At 45.5% G+C, this 18,690-nt stretch overlaps 1 protein-coding gene across 1 annotated transcript in view; it reads left to right on the top strand.

Annotated features, from left to right (window-relative positions):
• serhl (serine hydrolase like) overlaps nucleotides 1-13,068 on the top strand; it is a 41,777-nt gene extending 28,709 nt beyond the window's left edge. Inside the window, exons 10-13 of the mRNA XM_060849380.1 lie at nucleotides 2,499-2,533; nucleotides 3,737-3,813; nucleotides 8,738-8,831; nucleotides 11,303-13,068. Coding sequence (XP_060705363.1) covers nucleotides 2,499-2,533; nucleotides 3,737-3,813; nucleotides 8,738-8,831; nucleotides 11,303-11,413 — 317 coding nt within the window. The 3' untranslated portion in view covers nucleotides 11,414-13,068. The remainder of the gene's footprint in view (nucleotides 1-2,498; nucleotides 2,534-3,736; nucleotides 3,814-8,737; nucleotides 8,832-11,302) is intronic.
• Nucleotides 13,069-18,690: the final 5,622 nt, after the last annotated feature.

The raw sequence follows: 18,690 nt of genomic DNA, 5'->3' as shown, positions 1-18,690 counted from the left end.
AATATAGGGTAGGGGAATGTGTCTGGGTAGGTTACTCTTCGGAGGGTCGGTGTGGACATTTTGGGCCGAAGGGCCTGTTTCCATACTGTAGGGAAAAAAATGAGTGTTGTCGCTTATGAACTTGAGGTTTATTCCTGAGCTGCCAGACATTTGTGCTCCAGTTTGGTGAAAATAGGAATCATGGAATCATTGTGGTCCTTCCAGCCCATCGAGTCAGTGCCGACCGTCTGGACAGCAATTCAATTGTCTCATTGTCCTGCTCAATTCCCATAGCCCTGCTGTTTATTTATTGGGATGTTAGGACAAGAAAACTTGCCAGGCCTCGCAGAGAAAAACCCTTCATGAAACCTGACAAAAATTACACTGAGCCCAAATGTACTAAGACTCATGCTCCCCATCTCAAGCATGGACACAATTTCAAATTTAAAATGTTATATTTTTGTCCTTGCATATTTATGTAAGTATTTATAATTCGATACTAATTTGAGGAGCAGAGATGTGGGAGTGGGTCAGAAATTGGAAGTCAGTGTTACGGAGCTGATATGTGTGAAACTGAAGCTGAACAGTACCATGACTGACAAAGAGGCCTTTCCACAACGTGACCGTTTTTTCACAGCTACTGTTCATTATCAATGCAGTAAGAATAACTTAGAGGACAGACGAACGAGATTGCTGGGGCCCTAGTGGAGATATTTAATACTTCGTTGGCCAAAAGAGGATAGATCATGTGGTTCCTTTGTTCAAGAAGGGCAGCAAAGATAGGCCAGCTAATTATCGCTGTCTGATGTCAGCAGTAGTAAAGTTTCTGAGGGACAGGATTAGTCAACACTTGGAAAGATAGGGATTGATCAGGCATCATCCTCATGGATTTGTTAGAGAGAGATTGTCTGGCTCATTTAATTGAGTTTTTTAAAGGTGAGTGAATATATTGATGAGGGTGGTGCAGTCGATGTGGTGTACATGGACCTCCGTGAGGTCTTTGACAAGGTCCCACATGGAAGGCTAGTTCAAAAAGTGGGATCTCAGACGAGCAAATTGGAACCAAAAAAACTGGCTGCAAATAGGGGGGAGAGAAGGTAACGGCAGAGGGCTATTTTTGTGATTGGAAGCCTGTGACCAGCGGTGTACCACAGGGATCGGTGCTGGGATCCTCGCTGCTTGTTATGTACATTGATAATTTGGATGTAAATGTAGAAATTATAATTAGTGACTTTGCAGATGGCATGAAAATGGAGGTGTTGTAGATAGTGAGGAGCATGGTCTCAGGCTGCTGTCTGATATCAATTAGCCGGTAAATTGGGCAGAGCAATGGCAGATGGAACGTAAGTATGAAGTGATGCATTTTGGGAGGTATTAAGAGAAGGACATGCACAATGAATGGTAGAGTACTGAGGGAGTACTGAGTAACAAAAGGACCTTGGTGTGCAAGTCCATAGATCCCCGAAGGTGTCAGTACAGGTCGATAGAGGGATGAAGAAGGCATACTTGCTTTCATTAGCCGGGTGTAGAATATAGGAGCAGGGAAGTCTTGTTGCAACTTTGTAAAACATTTGGTTAAGTCACAGATGAATACTGGTTCAATGCAATATGGTTTACCACACCATTGGAAGGATGTAATTGCACTGGGAGGAAAGTCTCAGTTATGAGGAGAGACTGGATTTGTTTTCCTTGGAGCAGAGGAGGGTGAGGGTGGATCTCATTGAGATATACAAAATTATACGGTGCATAGGCAGGGTAGAGCACGAGAATCTATTCCCGTGTCTGAGACCAAGGGAACAAGTTTCAGGTGGGGAGTTTAGAAGAGATCCGAAGAAAAATGTTTTCACCCAGAGAGTGGTATAAATATGGCAGTGAGCTGGTCCACAACTGGACTCTCATGACTCTTAACAAAGATGAAGAAAACCATCAAAAAATGCTAGGTGGGGGGGGGCCCTTCAGAGACCTCTTCAACCAGGGCTCTGTCGTTGATCTGAGAATTCTTGAACACATTGCAGTATTCTGACCCAGTCTGTCCTGTGTATGTGACCCACTGCAGCATAATTGACTAAAGTGACCTGGCAAACCCGTAAAAAGGATGACTCACCTCTGCCTTCTCAAGGGCAATTCGGGGCGGCCAATAATATCTCGCGAATGAATTTCTGTGCTTGGTCGACCAGTCATCTATCAATTAACACCAGCAGCTGACCTGGTCATTTATCTAATTGCTGTTTGTTTGTGGGGATGTTGCTGTGAAACGGGGTTCCCTGTTTCCTATATTACAAGAACTGCACTACATCAGAAGCACTTTGGGTAAGAAATGCGATATGAATGTAAGTCTTATCTTGGAAAACAGCTTTACAGTCCTGAAGGATCTCTCCGACATGATTGTTTTATACTCTTTAACAGGTTTCTGATGAGACACACAAACATTAACAGGGCCATCCATCTGTTTACCAGTAGAGGGATTGAGAAATGTAATTTTTTTTTAATGGTTCTGACTGAATATATTACTCTTTTAGGTGTTGTCTTCAACCGCGATTTGAGAATTAATCTGGTGAGTTTTTCCCTAAATTTTTCTTTTAAGCCTTCCTTTAAGGTCTTCCCGTGACTTTTTTTTGAAATTCACTTGTGAAATGGGAATGTTGCTGGCTGGGCCCAGTATTTATTGCCCGTCCCTAGTTACCCTTGAAAAGGTGGTGGTGAGCTGCCTTCTTGAACCGCTGCTTGGTAGATGAACCTCTCCCAGCTTTCCCCTCAACCTGACACCCTTTTGTAACTGGGACCAAGAATTTACTTCATTGCTTTACCTTAATCTAACCGTCCTTGGCAGGCTGCCTAACATCAAGTGGAGGGCTGGAGGGGGATAGAGATAGAGTCATAGAGATATACAGCACAGAAACAGACCCTTCGGTCTAACAGTAATGTCACTGGATGGCGCATGTAGAGGCCCATGTTAATATTCTAGGGACATAGATTCAAATCCACCATGGGCGGCACTGTTGCCTCACAGCGCCAGGGACCCGGCTTCAATTCCCACCTTGGGCGACTGTCTGTGTGGAGTTTGCACATTCTGTCCGTGTCTGCGTGGGTTTCCTCCGGATGCTCCGGTTTCCTCTCACAGTCCAAAGATGTGCAGGTTAGGTGAATTGGCCTGGCTAAATTGCCTGTAGTGTTTGGTGCATTAGTCAGGGGTAAATGTAGGGGAATGGGTCTGGGTGGGTTGCTCTTCGGAAGGTCGGTGTGGACTTGTCGGGCCGAAGGGCCTGTTTCTACGCTGTAGGAAATCTAATCTAATCATGACCAGTGGTGGAACTTAAATCCAGTGAATAAATCTGGAATTGAAAACTAGTCTCAGTGATGGTCACCATGACCGGTCACCATCACTGCAACACCACTGGCTGTTGTGAAACCCATCTGGCAGGGAAAGAAATCTGCTGTCCTGACCTACGTGGCCTACATGTGACTCCAGACCAACAGCAATGGAGTCAACTGTTAGCTAGCCTCTGAAATGGCCCAGTGTGACACTCTGTTCGAGGGCATTTCAGGATGGATGACAAATTCTTGCCAGCAACACCCAAATTTGATCGAAGAATGAATTCTAATACCCCTGTGATGAACCACTGTCCTTCACAAATCCAAGGAAAGCTGTGTCGTAGCTGAAGAACAGACCACTGGTGGGAAGCGATCTAACAAAGCACTGTCTAACAGCTCCATCTTGTGTTTTTGTACAACCCCCCCCCCCCCCCCCCACAAAAAGCACAATCCTGTAAGGATAACCATCGAACAGTGTCTGGAGTTTCAGAAGAATATCACAGCAGCTGTCCTCCTCATTTTGTAAGTACCACTGCCTGTTATTGTGCACCCCTCGATTGGTTTTTCCAGATGGTGACCATACTCGGTGGGTAGTCCCTTCGTCTCCGTGAATACGAAGACTGCCCTCCAGGGACTTGAACACAGAGTTTAAGCAAATGCTTTCAGAGCAGAGTGTTGGACAAAGAAAGTAGAATATAGGAGCAGGAGTAGTCCATTCAGCCTGTCAGGTCTGTTACCCCATTCAATATGATCATGATTAATCATCCAACTCAGTCCCCTGTTCCTGCTTTCGCTCCATACCCTGCGATTCCTTCAGCCCGAATAACTGTATTGAACTCCTTGTTGAACACATTCGATGTGTTGGCCTTATCTGCTTTCTGTGGCAGAGAATTCTACAGGCTCCCCACTCTCTGGGTGGAGACATTTGTTCTCATCTCAAGCTTAAATGGCCTACACATATCATTAGACCGCGACTCTAGCTCTAGACCCTCCCAGTAATCAGGAACATCTTTCCTGCATTTACACTGACGAGCCCTGTTCGAGTTTGATAGGTTTCTATGTGACTCCCAGAGAGACCAAAACCTGGTCCACCCTGGCCTTAAATGGATTAAAGGATGAGATCCTAAAGGATTGAAACCGTGCCCCTGTGTTTCAGATTCCCCCGCCCAGCAAACACTCTCTCTCAATGGTTATCCTCTCAACTCCTTCAGAATCTCGGGTGTTTCAATGGGATCGTCTCTCAGTTTTTCTGTAAACTCCTGGGAAGAACCTTCATAAGACCTTAAGAAATAAATCGTTCAGCCTTTTGAGGCTGCTCTGCCATTCAATAGGATCGTGGCTGATCCAACATTTCTCGCGTACACTATCCTGCCCTTTCCCCATAACCCTCCATTCCCTGACTGATCAGTAACCTGTACATGAGGACTGTGCCCCCTCCCCCGCATCTGTCTGTGGCATAGAGTTTCAAAGACACTCCGCCCTCTTAAAGAAGAAATTCCTCCTCATCTCAGGTTTAATTGGTGCCCCTGTGTTTTTGTTTTCTGCCCTCTGGTCCTGGACACACTCTTATATATGTTTCACTGAGATCGCCTCTCGTTCTTCCAAACTCCAGTGAGTAGAATCCCAACCAATTAAACCTTTGTTCATAAGACAATCCCTCCATACTTGGGATCATCCCAGTGAACCTTCATCTCCAATAAACTGATATCTTTCCTTAAATAAAGGGACCCAAACATACTCAGATTGGGTCTCACCAGCACCTTGGACAATTGCAGTGTGACTTCCCTCCTCTTACACTCCAACCCCCTTGAAATAACATTCCATTAGCCTTCCTGATTACCTGCCGCACACCTCTGTGCTAGCTTTCTGTGTTTAATGCACGAGTAACCCCAAGTTCCTTTTGTGTTGCAGCTTTCTGCAGTTTTTCTCCCTTTTAAATAATATTCTGTTCTTTTGTTCTCCCTTCCTAAATGAACAACTTTGCAGTTTCCCACATTATACTACATTTGCCAATGATTTGCCCATTTACTTAACCTATAAATATCTAAACACCAAAGTAACTCCCCTCCTGATTGTCCACAGCCAGTCCACTCTCGACAAGGAAAAAGTCAGGAGTGTGATGGAATTCTGTCCAATTGCCTAGATGGGTGCAGTTGTATCCAGACTCAAACACTCAACCCCATCCAAGAGAAAGCAGCCCGCTTTATTAGCACCCCAACATTCACTATCTCCTCCACTAAAGCATAGATGCAGTGGGGAGTTCACCAACGCTCCTAAGACAGCAACTTCCAAATTCCCTCCATCTAGAAGGACAAAGGCAGCTGATAACTGGGAACCCTACCATCTCCAATTCCCCTCCAAGCCACTCATGAATAATATCAACAGAGGATGCAGGAGAAAATCAGCTAGTTTGCCAGCATCTGTGGGTGAAAATCAGTGTTAACGTTTCGAGTCTGGTGTCATTCTTCTTTGGAAATGGTCCCTCGCTATCCTGACTGGAAGTGTATCGCTGTTCCTTCATTACTGGCTGCGCCCCCTGACAGTGCTGTGGGTGGACTGCTGCAGTTCTAGAGGCTAGCTCAGCACCACCTTCTGAAGGGCAAGTACGGGTGAACAGGAAACGGCCAGCAATGCCTACATCCCATGAATAAATAAAACAAAATCAAGACCAGAGACCCAATTTATTCGACATCTCATCCTACAGCCGCCGCCCCCCCCCCCCCCTCACTCCAGGTAAACCTTTGCCATATCAACTCCAATTTACCCTTTCGGATGGATGTAAAGCCCTCCCCAAGGTTTTATTTTGGAGAACAGCAGGGGAGATTCCCTCTATGTCCTGGCCAATCCTTCAGCCAACAGCATTCACGGTGGTTGTGGGAGCTTGTTGTACAGAATTTGCATAACATATTTCCTACACTGCGACAGGTCAACCCTTCCTGATTGCTTTATAACTCACTTTGGGACACCCTCTGGCTGTAAAAGGTTGTGTAGAACAGTCGGATTTTTTTTGTGTGTGTGATTATTATCAAGGCAGACTGGCTGGAAGACCAGGCACGAGTGGAAGATTCCAAATTCTAGTTAAAGATGGACAATTCTCTGTAAGTTTCACTTCTGGCAAGTTGATATTAATTAAAGGGGGGGGGATGAGCCAAACGTTTGGGAGGTGAGGTGAACCAAAGTAAACAGTGCCAGGTTTTGGTTTCACGTTTTGCATGAGGAAGGAATGGGTGAGAGGGGTGGCTCAGGATTTGTAAAGTGTGTCAGTTTGAGCTGACAGTAAATGGAAGCTGATGTCAGAGGGGTTTTTGGGAGCTGGCCAAGGAGATAGAAGGCAGAAGAGCCTGGGATTGCTGCTCCCACCCTCGAGTGAAGCACTTGGTCTAAACTCAGCACCATGACCCAATGAACATGAGTATAAAAGTCAGAAGGTTTTGCTAAAACTATGCAAGGCAATAGTCAGACCACAGCTGGAACACTGTGAACAGTTTGGGCCCCTTATTGAAGGGGAACGATGTACTAGCATTGGAGAAAGTCCAGAGAAGTTTCACTTGGCTGATACCACGTATGGAGGGTTTATCCTTTAGAAAGAGGGTGTGTAGATTGGGCTTGTCCTCAGTGGAATTTGGAAGAATGAAAAGAAACCTTTATTAAAATGCATAAGATTCTGAAGGGGTTTGACAGGGTTGTGCAGTGGGGTTGTTTCCCTTGAGAGTCAGAGGTTTACAGCATGGAAACAGGCCCTTCGACCCAACTTGTCCACATCATCCAGTTTTCACAATTAATCTAATCCCATTTGCCTGTGTTTGGTCTGTATCCCTCTATACCTATCCTATCCCTGTATCTGTCCAAGTGTTTCTTAAATAATATCATTGTACCTCGACCTCACCCTGGCAGCCATTCGAGACAGCCATCACCCTCTGTGTGAACAAACTGACCCTCTGGACCCTTTTTGTTTCTCTCCTTGCTCACCTTAAACCTATCCTTCTCGTATTAGACTCCCCCATCCTGGGGGAAAAACTGTTGGCTGTCTAGTGGGAGAGTTTAAGACTTGAGGGCATCATTCTCAGAGTAAAGGGTCACACATTTAAGACAGAGATGAGGAGGAATTTCTCCTTGCAGAAGGTAGGGGATCTGTGGAATTCTTCACTGTCGAGACTGGGTCGTTAAGGATATTCAAGGCTGCGATCGACAGATTTTTAAGCAGAAAGGGAATCTAGGGTTATAGGGAAAAGGCAGGAAAGTGGAATTGAGGATGATCAGCCCAGGCAGAATCTCATCGAATGGTTGAGAAGACTCAATGGGCTGAATGGCCTCCTGCTCCTGTGTCTTGGCATTGATTGTGAAATTTGGTGAAATCGCTGCTTTTTAAAGGGTCAGCCTCACGCTGGATCAGCCACACAGTGAGCTCAATCAAAGACCGTGATTGTCAGGGTTAAGTTTATATTGATCAGTGCCTCCCTTCCCTTTCACACGGCTCTGTCGATATATTCACCTTGGGCTGTGCAACATCACTGAGAGCAGAAAAAAAAAACCCAGATTCAGTTGGGTTCGCTAATTTAGCACAGTGGCTGTGTTCAGCACAGTTAGCTTCAGTGGACCTGAAAGATCCTACAGGGCTTCGCATTCCTGAACCCTTTCCTGCTGGGATATGTTGTGGTGTCAACGTGATGGAGGTGAGAGATGGTCCCCCAGTCAGTTCGGGTTGGTTTCACTCATGAGGAATGAGGGCGGCTAGTAGAGTGGACAGAAGCTGCTTAGAACTGAAGCCCAGCTTCATTCACCCTCATGTGAAGGGGGGGACTGACCTCACATAGAGTCATAGAGATGTACAGCATGGAAACAGACCCTTCAGTCCAACCTGTCCATGCCGACCAGATATCCCAACCCAATCTAGTCCCACCTGCCAGCACCCGGCCCATATCCCTCCAAACCCTTCCTATTCATATACCTGTCCAAATGCCTCTTAAATGTTGCAATTGTACCAGCCTCCACCACATCCTCTGGCAGATCATTCCTTACCCGTACCACCCTCTGCGTGAAAAAGTTGTCCCTTGGGTCTCTTTATATCTTTCCCCTCTCACCCTAAGCCTATGCCATCTAGTTCTGGACTCCCCACCCCAGGGAAAAGACTTTGTCTATTTATCTTATCCATGCCCCTCATAATTTTGTAAACCTCTATAAGGTCACCCCTCAGCCTCCGACGCTCCAGGGAAAACAGCCCCAGCCTGTTCAGCCTCTCCCTGTTGCTCAGATCCTCCAGCGCCTCCTCAATCATTGGACCTCCCCACACTCCATCGAATCTCCAGGACCAGCTGGTCAAACACTATCACCCCCACTGCCTGTGTCCAGGATGATGTGGAGACTGACGTGTTGGTTTATGTGGAGGATAATCCCAGGGCAACAGGAGTGGAGCTCCCACTGACCCATGTTTGTTTTTATCTTTCAGCGCTAAGGACGGACTGTGTTCAGAAGAAGCATGGAATCCCAACAAGCCGCCATTTAGTCTCTTACTGGAGGGATACCGGACTCACCTGAAGGAGGTAAAAGGAGGCGTTTCGGTTCAGGGTTTGAAACACATCCATGACCAGGCGGGCCCATAAGAATGAGGCTTACCATCAGGGGACCTCTGAGCTAGGACAGAGTTCAGCCACATTCTGATCTTCACGCAGCGTATCTCATGTCAGGCCTGACGTTTGCTGCACACCTTTTGACTCTGTTAGTTTTCTGCTTTTTCTGTTTTGGTTAAATCACAGACTTCACGGCAGAAAATGCTGCAAGTCGGGCAAGTGTAAAAGATCTGGGACGCTATCTTCAAACAGTGCACACGAATGTCAGGGGCTGACATTCTGTCCAGATTGCAATGCACCATTAGCTCTTTTGCTGTCAGACTCCAGAGCTGAGACCCTTTCTCACAGGGTCTGATTTCTGTGCACAAATACAATGTAACAAATATAAATCACCTCAAATTCCTCAGAATTCCCACCAATGCAATTCCTGATCTCAAATACACACTGTTAATAACACCTTTCAAAGCTACTCTTGATAAAGCATTGTGTCTGGTCTCTCTCCACACTGCTCAAGGTCATGGTCTCTCTCTCTCTCTGTTCCTCCATGTGGCCATCTCTCAATTTGCACTGTCTCACCGAGGAGTGGGATTTCTCACTGTAATCTTGACTGTTCAAGGTTTCAATCAGCTAGGCGACTTTCAGCTTGGCAAGAACAAGCCTTAAAAATTGGCTCAAATGTGAATTGTGGGTCAAAAAGTGTGGTGCTGGAAAAGCACAGCCGGTCAGGCAGCGTCGGAGGAGCAGGAGAGTCTTCATCAGGATGAAGAGCTTATGCTCGAAACGTCGAGTCTGCTGCTCCTCGGATGCTGCCTGACCAGCTGTGCTTTTCCAGCACCACGTTCTTGACTCTGATTGAGGTTTCAGACAAATTTGCTGTCAGCAGCTTTGGGCTCATCCTTGTTAATGTCAGTTTCTCACAGGAAAGGACAGGTTTAACTTGGCCATTCTGTGTTCTTCAGCCTTGATACCTTGCCATCTGGCCTTTACAGGCAAGTACTTGTGTGTTAAGATGCCAGACCGACAGTGGCTTATCTGTTAAAACATACCTAATGTAAATATCGGCTGTAAATACTGAAATGCCTAAATGTTCATTCTACATCCGTCAGGGGGCAGGAACCCTTTTTACGCAAGTAGATAACTTTCAATTTCTGGCTTTTTAATGCTAGTCTCTTCATTGGCTCATATAATGTGTCATCAAAAATTTGGATGAAAATTATAGTAATCGAGATGTACAGCACAGAAACACAGACCTTTCAGTCCATCTTGTCCATGCCGACCAGATATCCCAACCCAATCTAATCCCACCTGCCAGCACCCGGCCCATATCCCTCCAAACCCTTCCTATTCATATACCCATCCAAATCCTTTGAAATGTTGCAATTGTACCAGCCGCCACCACTTCCTCTGGCAGCTCATTCCATGCTCGCATCACCCTCTGTGTGGAAAACGTTGCCCCTTAGGTCTCTTTTATATCTTTCCCCTCTCACCCTAAACCTACGCCCTCTAGTTCTGGATTCCCCCACCCCTGGGAAAAGACTTTGCCTGTTTACTCTATCCATGCCCCTCATAATTTTGTAAACCTTTATAAGGTGGTCCCTCAGCCTCCGACGCTCCAGGGAAAACAGCCCCAGCCTGTTCAGCCTCTCCCTGTAGCTCAGATCCTCCAACCCTGTCAACGCTGAGCTTAAATCATGTAGAACAGGATATCGCCAAGAGCAGAAACTGAAATAATCACTGACCTCTGAGAGTGGCACTTCCTTGTCGCTAAGTCTTTGGGTTCTGAAAATCACATGTTTTTGGTGCTTTTCTGACTGGTCACTTCTTCTGATGGTCAAATTCAAATTTATAAAGATGTTGCCGGACTTGGAGGGAGACTCTGAATAGGCTACAGTATTTTTTGCCCTGCACCGTTGGAGGCTTGAGGGTTGACCTTATAGAACTTTATAAAATCACGAGGGGCATAGATAGGGTGAATAGCCAAGGTCTTTTTCCCAGGGTGGGGTAGTCCAAAACTAGAGGGCTTGGGTTTAAGATGAGAGAGGAAAAATTTAAAAAGGCCCTAAGGGGTAACTACTTCACACACACTGTGTGTGTGTGTGTGGAATGGGCTGCCAGAGGAAGTGGTAGAGGCTGGTACAATTACATCATTTAAAAGACATCTGGGTGGGCATATGCATAAAAAGGGATTAGAAGGATATGGGCCAAATGCTGGTAAATGGAACTGGATCCTTTTAGATTTTTGGTCAGTGTAGATGAGTTGGATTGAAGGGTCTGTTTCTGTAGAACCCTGTAGTACAGTGCAGAAAGACCATTCAGCCCATCAAACAATCCCCAGTTCAACTGTCTCCTCTTTCCCTGTTTCTGTGTAACACACTCATTCGTTTCTCCCTGTATTCGATTCTACTGCCCTCCCCTCCTGATCCCTTTCCCTTCCTCCTCCGTAGTTCCGAACGGAGAAAGTACAGGGAAGTCACCACGTCCATTTGAATGAGCCGGAACGAGTGGTGGGAATCATCGCCAAGTTTCTCCAGATGGACGTCACATCCAAATTATGAGGATGGAAGATGGGCAGCCTGTGCCTGGTCCAGCATAGAGGAAGGAGCTCCTTCCCAGGACAGAAGGAAGCTCTCTCAACTCAACACTGGTAACAAGGTCAGAGATACTAGTCCTGAAGGAGTATCCCTGGGCCTGACCAGTCAATAACTCTTTTAACAGTATTTTAACAGGAAATATTAATGGCTTCAATTGTTTTGTAAAGATTTATTGCTGACTAACTGGAAGGCTGTCAGAATAACAGACATCACAGCAGGTTTAATTGCAGAAGGATGAATTGCTGGAGAATATTGTTGAATGGCTTGGAATTTTGACTTTCTATTCATGGGTTAGAAAATTGAAATCCTAAACCAGTTAAATCCGGTGAATGGGCTACAGGCAAATGTCACTGACCCCCTCCTTGGCAGCAGAATTTCCCAAGGCTATCTCAGAGATGCTGGCACAGAGATTGCCAATCACTTGAATTACAAATGCACTAGAACTGTCTCAATGCTAACCCTCTGAGGGCTCTGCACAGGATTAACTGCACTAAGGCAAACTTCTGTCTCTGAGGGCTCTAGTGGCACGGTGACAGTGTCCCTATCTCTACACCAGGAGGCTTAGGTTCAAGTCCTGTCTGCTCCAGATTGTAAACAACATCTCTGAGCTGGTTGGTTGGAAAATAACCAAGCTCTAGCTGTGACACAGTGGTAGTGTCCAAATCTCTGAGGCAGACAGTCTAACCTCAAGTCTTGAAGCATTGGCTTGAAATACCTAAACTTCGGACTTGTCTAAAATGCCAATCTCTTAGTCTCATAAAGGTTAGTCTTATTTATTTATTTATTTATTTGTGTGGGATAGAAACAGGACCTCAGTCTGTCTAATCCATATTGAGGAGATGCCAGTATTGGACTGGGGTGGATACACTTGAAAAAAAATCTCACAACACCAGCTTATAGGCCAGAAGGTTTATTTGGAAGTTCTAGCTTTCGGAGTGGGGCTCCTTCGTCAGGTAGCCCACTAGCTTCCTGATGAAGGAGCCGTGTTCTGAAAGCTACTACTTCCTAATAAACCTTCTGGACTACAACCTGATGTGTGATTTCTAACCAATTTGTGTCACTGTTTTCTCCACATGCCACCCCCAGCCTTTCCTGTGAATTCTTCTTAGCAGGCCAGAGTGGAGAATCTGAGAGAGGGGGAGTCTCTGCCTTTCAGGTCCACAAGCTGGAACCCCTATAACAAAACGAGGAGAACTGATGGAATGGTGTTCTCCCTGCTCACACCAGCAGCAGGTCCCTGTCACAGAACAGTGGGAGAGCTTTGACAGAGAAAATCAGCACGTTTTAATTCCTGCAGCCCTGTTCATGTAAGAAATGTTCCAGTGCATCCCAGGAGAGGGAAGGGATCTTTGGCAATGCTGAGAGAGTTGGGTACAGTTGCTGTGAAAAATGGCCTTGTTTACAGAATGCCAAGGAATACAAGAATGACATTCCAGTGTAAGTTTTTTTACATTCTCCGTAAAACAGTCTGTTGCCATGGCAGTGATTGTCATCACTAGATTAGAAGTTTGAATGTTTAATTATCAGTAACCGTTTTCTCAAAGTTAGTTGTATTTTCAAGCAATAAGTTGATATTCTCACTCTATCTGTTTCTTGTCTTATAACAATGCATTGATTAAAAAGCCAGATTTTCTGTTCTGAAATTTCTGAAGTTTCTGCATTTTTGAAAGAATTAGTTCTTTCAGGTGAAGCCAGCATTCCTAATTCCGCAGGAACTGAGCGGCTTGTTCGGCCATTTCAGAGAACGGTTAAGAGTCAACTCCACTGCTGTGGGTCTGGGCCAGATCAGGGGAAGATGGCAGATTACCTTCCCTCAAGGACATTAATGAAGCAGATTTTTTTTTTAAAAAACAGTCATCATTAGTAATCTCATTACCAAGACCAGCTTTCATGCCCAGGATTGTCAATTACATTTTATTAATTACATTGAAATTCTGCTGGCTGTGATGGGATTTGAACATGGTTCTCTGAAACATTACCCAGGGGGCCACTTGAGTTTTACCACCAGTAACATTACCGTTACACCATCATTTCCCCACATTTTAAGATGTGCTAACTGGCATCATCTCCCACTGACTGAATGAGATCATCACAAATCTTTTGTTTAAATAGTGCCAAGAAATGCATTTGGGAACAAGAAAATTTCTTGCTTCCACCCCAAGTTGTGTTCCTACCTGTTATAACAAGTTGATCCATCTCAGTCACCTCCAAGGTCCCAACATGACAGATCCCAGTCTTCAGCTAAACTGATTCACTCCACGTGCTCTCAAGAAATGGCTGAACTCATTGGTTATAACCAAGTATCTGGAGTCTGACAATCCCCTGGACGTAGCACTGAGGCACTGTGCTCCAGGTCTGGCCTCATTTCTAGCCGAACTGGTCTGGTACTGACACCTGAAAAATCTGTTGCTAGAAAGGCGCAGCAGGTCAGGCAGCATCTAAGGGGCAGGAGAATCGACGTTTCGGGCATAAGCCCTTCTTCAGGCTTATGCCCGAAACGTCGATTCTCCTGCTCCTTGGATGCTGCCTGACCTGCTGCGCTTTTCCAGCAACACATTTTTCAGCTCTGATCTCCAGCACCTGCAGTCCTCACTTTCTCCTGGTACTGACACTTGCCTGACTAAACAGCAAAGTGTCCTAATCACAGGATAAATCCATTCGAGCCAATTACTGTCCCTTCAGTCTGCTCTTAATCAGCAAGTTAGCTAAAGGTGCTCTGCTCTCACACCACATTACTCACCAGCTATCTGCTCACCCATTAAAAGCAAAATACTGCTGACTCTAGAAATCTGAAATTTAAAAAAAGAAAGTTTGGGAGGAAACTCTGCAGGCTTGGCAGCCATGATGGAGAGAGCATTCGAGGTGACATTTCAGCTCCAATTTGATTATTCTTAAGGATCCATTCCAATTAAGTCAGGTTGACTCTCTTTCTCTCTGCTGCCAGACCTGCTGAGTTTCTCAAGAGCTTGATATTTCACCTCATTTTGGATTCTACAAGAAACACTCAGCACTCGGTCCAAAGGTAGACATTGGATGCAGAATGTACTGCAGTAGCATACCTTCCAAACCCACCCCACTACTGTGGAGAAGGACAGAGTCACAGAACCATTGTGTGAACACCTCCTCCTGCAAGTTCCCCTCCAAGCCAAGTACCATTCTGACTTGGAAATACATCGGCATTCCTTCACTCAAAATCCTGGAACTCTCTCCCGAAATTATATGCATGTCCCTATACACCAAGTGTTGCTCAAGTAGGCAGCTCACCCCCACCTCTTCCAGGGCAATTAGGGATGGGCAATAAATACTGGCCCTAAACACTGAACGTATTAATAAAGCTGGGTCAGGGTGACTTTGATATCAAGGCAGTGTTTAACCAAGAATATCTCAAAGAGCCTGATCATGGTTGGAGTCTGGGGGTAAAACTACGCTCTGGTTGGAATCATACCCGGCACAAGGTGGCCTCACTGACCTCACTGTAGGATTTCTTCAGGATAATTCCGAGACCCAACCACCTTCAACAGATTCATCAATACCCTTCATGGAGGGGCTGTCTGCTGATTGCACAGTGTTCAATTTGATTTGTGATTCCTCACATACTGAAGTAGTCCCTGTCCATCTGCAACAAGACCTGGAAAAGTAAGTAGCAGGTAACTTTGTATCACACTAGTGCCAGACAATGACCAACCCCATTAAAGGAGAGGCTAACCAGCAGTCCCTGGCAGTGTGGTACTTATCATCACTGAGCCCTCCACTATCCACTGACAACAGAATCATATAAATGTGCGGCTACAAGAGGTGGGAAGGGGTTAGGATTCCCGCAATGAGAAACTTGCCAAAAGCTTTAAGCTTCTTCCACCACCTGAAGGGGACAAATCAGAATCGCAGCTCCCACTTTTAAGCAGTTCACCTTGATTCACAACTAAGTATCCTGGCTAATCAACACCTTACTTTTTACACTCCTCCATTCATCATGAATACAGCACCTGTAAGACCACTGGATTAGAAGTTTGCCAACGTAGCATTTCTCATCAACAGAGGAGGTCAAACAGGAAACAATAGACCAGTTGGTGTGCCGTCATACATTAGGAAAATGCTGGAAATTCCTGAAGGAGGTCTAAACAATGCAGTTTGAAATTTGTGGTACAATTAGACAAGGTCAACATTTGACAAATATTAATAGAGCCTTTTTGAGGATAGAACCAACAGGTTAGATAAAGGGCACCGGTAGATTTTTAAAAAAATTCTTTATTGTGTGGAAACAGGCCCTTCATCCCAGCAAGGCTGCAGCTACCCTCTGAAGAGTAACCCCCCCTCTGACTAATGCACTATGGACAATTTAGCATGGGCCAACTCACCTAACCTGCAAATCTTTGGACTGTGGGAGGAAACCCACACAGACACGGGGAGAATGTGCAAACTCCACACAGCCAGTCACCCAAGGCTGGGATCGAACCTGGGTCCCTGAGGCAGCAGTGCTAACCACTGAGCCACCATGCCACCCCAAATTGTATACTTGAATTTCCAAAAAACATTCAATGAGGTGTTCCCTTACAATATGTCCTGTTCTCTCCACTCTTAACTGGACAACATTATAAGGTCAGTGGTGTTGGAAATTCCTTCTCACTGGTCATAGGCTGTGTGAATTCCTTATATGGCAGATGAGCCTGATCCTAGAGCCACATCTCTGACTACACATTTGGCGGGTTATCTCTGGGAGGTGGATGTGGCCTTTGGTCTTGGGATTGCTGGCATTCCTTAATTTCTTTTTGCGTTCTTCCTCTTGCTGATGGGTATTGTCAAAGAATGTGTCCCTCCATACAGGAGGTTCATCCAAGTCGATTTCTTCTGAGTGAGGGTCTCCCATGTATTAACAGCTATGCTGTATTTCTTGAGCAAAGCCTTCAAGGAGTTTTTGAAACGCTCCTTTTGTCCACCTCTCATTCGAGTGCCTTCCAGGAGCAGGGTGAAAAAGATTTGCTTTGGCAGTCAGAACACAGGCATCGTAAGCTCATTGTTGGCCCAGCAGTGTTGGTTTTGGATGACAGTGGTCTCCAAGTTAATCGTCAGTCGGTCAAATTTCAGATGATGACAAAACAGACTACAGATGGGAGATAGAAGACCTGGAATAATGGTGCACTGAGAATAACCTAGCTCTCAATGCCGGCAAAACCAAGGAACTTTATTATTGACTTTCAGCGGGATGTTACTCTACACATTAACAGCACAGAGGTGGAGAGTGTCAAGCTCCTGGGAGTGGTCAACAACAAGTTTTCTTGGACTCTTCATGTGGATGCACTGGTTACAAAGGCCCAACAATGTCTCTTCTTCCTCAGGCAGCTGAGAAAATTTGGCATGACGGTGAATACTCTTGCCAACTTTTATAGGTGCAACATCGAGAGCGTTCTGTCTGGATGTATCACTACCTGGTATAGGAACTGTACCATTTAAGATCGGAGACGGTTACAGAGAGTGATGAACTCGGCCCAGACAATCACAAAGGCCAACCGCTCATCTATAGAATCCATCTACCAGGCCCGCTGTCAAGGAAAGGCCGCCAGCATTTTCAAAGATCCATCCCACCCTGGCAATGTTTTTCTACAACCTCTACCATCAGGGAGAAGGTACAGAAGCCGGAACACATGCACCAGCCGATTTCTACCCTACTGTTGTTAAAATACTAAATGGACTCACAAACTCTTAACCATTGTCTGTACCCGTGTTTTTGTTTTTGCTGCTTTTCCCTATTATTTACTTATCTATGCTATTTAATTCTGTGAGCTGCCTGTATTGCTCACAAGACAAAGCTTTTCACTGTGCCTCTGTACAAATGACAATAAATTCAATTCAATTCAATCACCAACATACTGTTCTAGGGTAGGACAAGGAAAAATGCTCCAAAAATACTCTACCATCCTCCTTGAAGTCTGCTGGAATTGACCCCAATCATGAAAAATGAACAGAATAGTGACTTATTGTCATTTTTTAAAAATACGGTGAAAAATGTTTAAGTTGCCATACCACAGTGCCTAGATTAAAAACAAGTCATACATAAGATTTTTTAAAAGTGCATCTTAGTTCAATTCCTAGATATGAGAAACAACAATACCGCTGCAAGAGCAGGACACTGGAATAATGGGCCAGAAGATTCCGCAGTAGACACTCCAAGAACCAATCTCATTACCGCTCCCAGGAAAGAAGACCATAGCAAAAGCCGCCCAAAGGATTCCCAGGCCATCAGATGCCGAAGCCGCAGCTGGTCTCTACTCACGTACCAGATCCTCGTGCTCACCCTTCCGCCATTCGCCTCCTCGATGCCAATTCCAGAATCCCGCTTCTGACCTCCACCTGCCACACTGCCTCCTCCAGGTCCCACTCTGGTGTCACCAGCCATCGTCACGCTCTGGACTCCCAACGAAGACACCTTTATTGTGCCTTCAAATAATAAAAGAAGAGAGAAAAACAAAGCTGATGGATTGCTGAACCCTGGTCCCAGGAGCCCAGAAACTATCTATTCTTGGAAGGGACCTGAGTCCAGGAGCTGTGAAGATTTGACAGCTGGCTGGTTCTGAAATTTGAATTTTGGTAAATCTTCCATGGGGGTTTTATCAGACTAGTATTATAGGAAGGAAAGTAAATATAGGAGTTGTAAATAGTTATTAGTTAATTATTCTGTTATACTTTAAGAAATAAAGTTGTTACCTTTTACTTTAACTAGTTTTTTTTAAAGATTAGATTCCCTACAGTGTGGGAACAGACCCTTCAGCCCAACAAGTCCATACCGACCCTCTGAAGAGCAACCCACCCAGACCCATTCCCCTACATTTACCCCTGACTAATGCACCTAACACTACGGGCAATTTAGAATGGCCAATTCACCTAACCTGCGCATCTTTGGACTGTGGGAGGAAACCCACGCAGACAAGGGGAGAGTGTGCAAACTCCACACTGACAGTTTGCCCAAGGTGGGAATTGAGTAAAAAGTGAGGTCTGCAGATGCTGGAGATCAGAGCTGAAAATGTGTTGCTGGTTAAAGCACAGCAGGTTAGGCAGCATCCAAGGAATAGGAAATTCGACGTTTCGGGCCAGAGCCCTTCATCAGGAACCCTGAAGGGCTCTGGCCCGAAACGTCGAATTTCCTGTACCAAGGTGGGAATTGAACCAGGGTCCCTGGCGCTGTGAGGCAGCAGTGCTAACCACTGAGCCGCCCAAAATTGACAAAGGACAAACCATGAAGAGTCAGA

Source organism: Hemiscyllium ocellatum, chromosome 33 (assembly GCF_020745735.1).
Source record: "Hemiscyllium ocellatum isolate sHemOce1 chromosome 33, sHemOce1.pat.X.cur, whole genome shotgun sequence".
Taxonomy (NCBI): domain Eukaryota; kingdom Metazoa; phylum Chordata; class Chondrichthyes; order Orectolobiformes; family Hemiscylliidae; genus Hemiscyllium; species Hemiscyllium ocellatum.
This window is presented reverse-complemented; position numbering and strand designations above follow the sequence as displayed.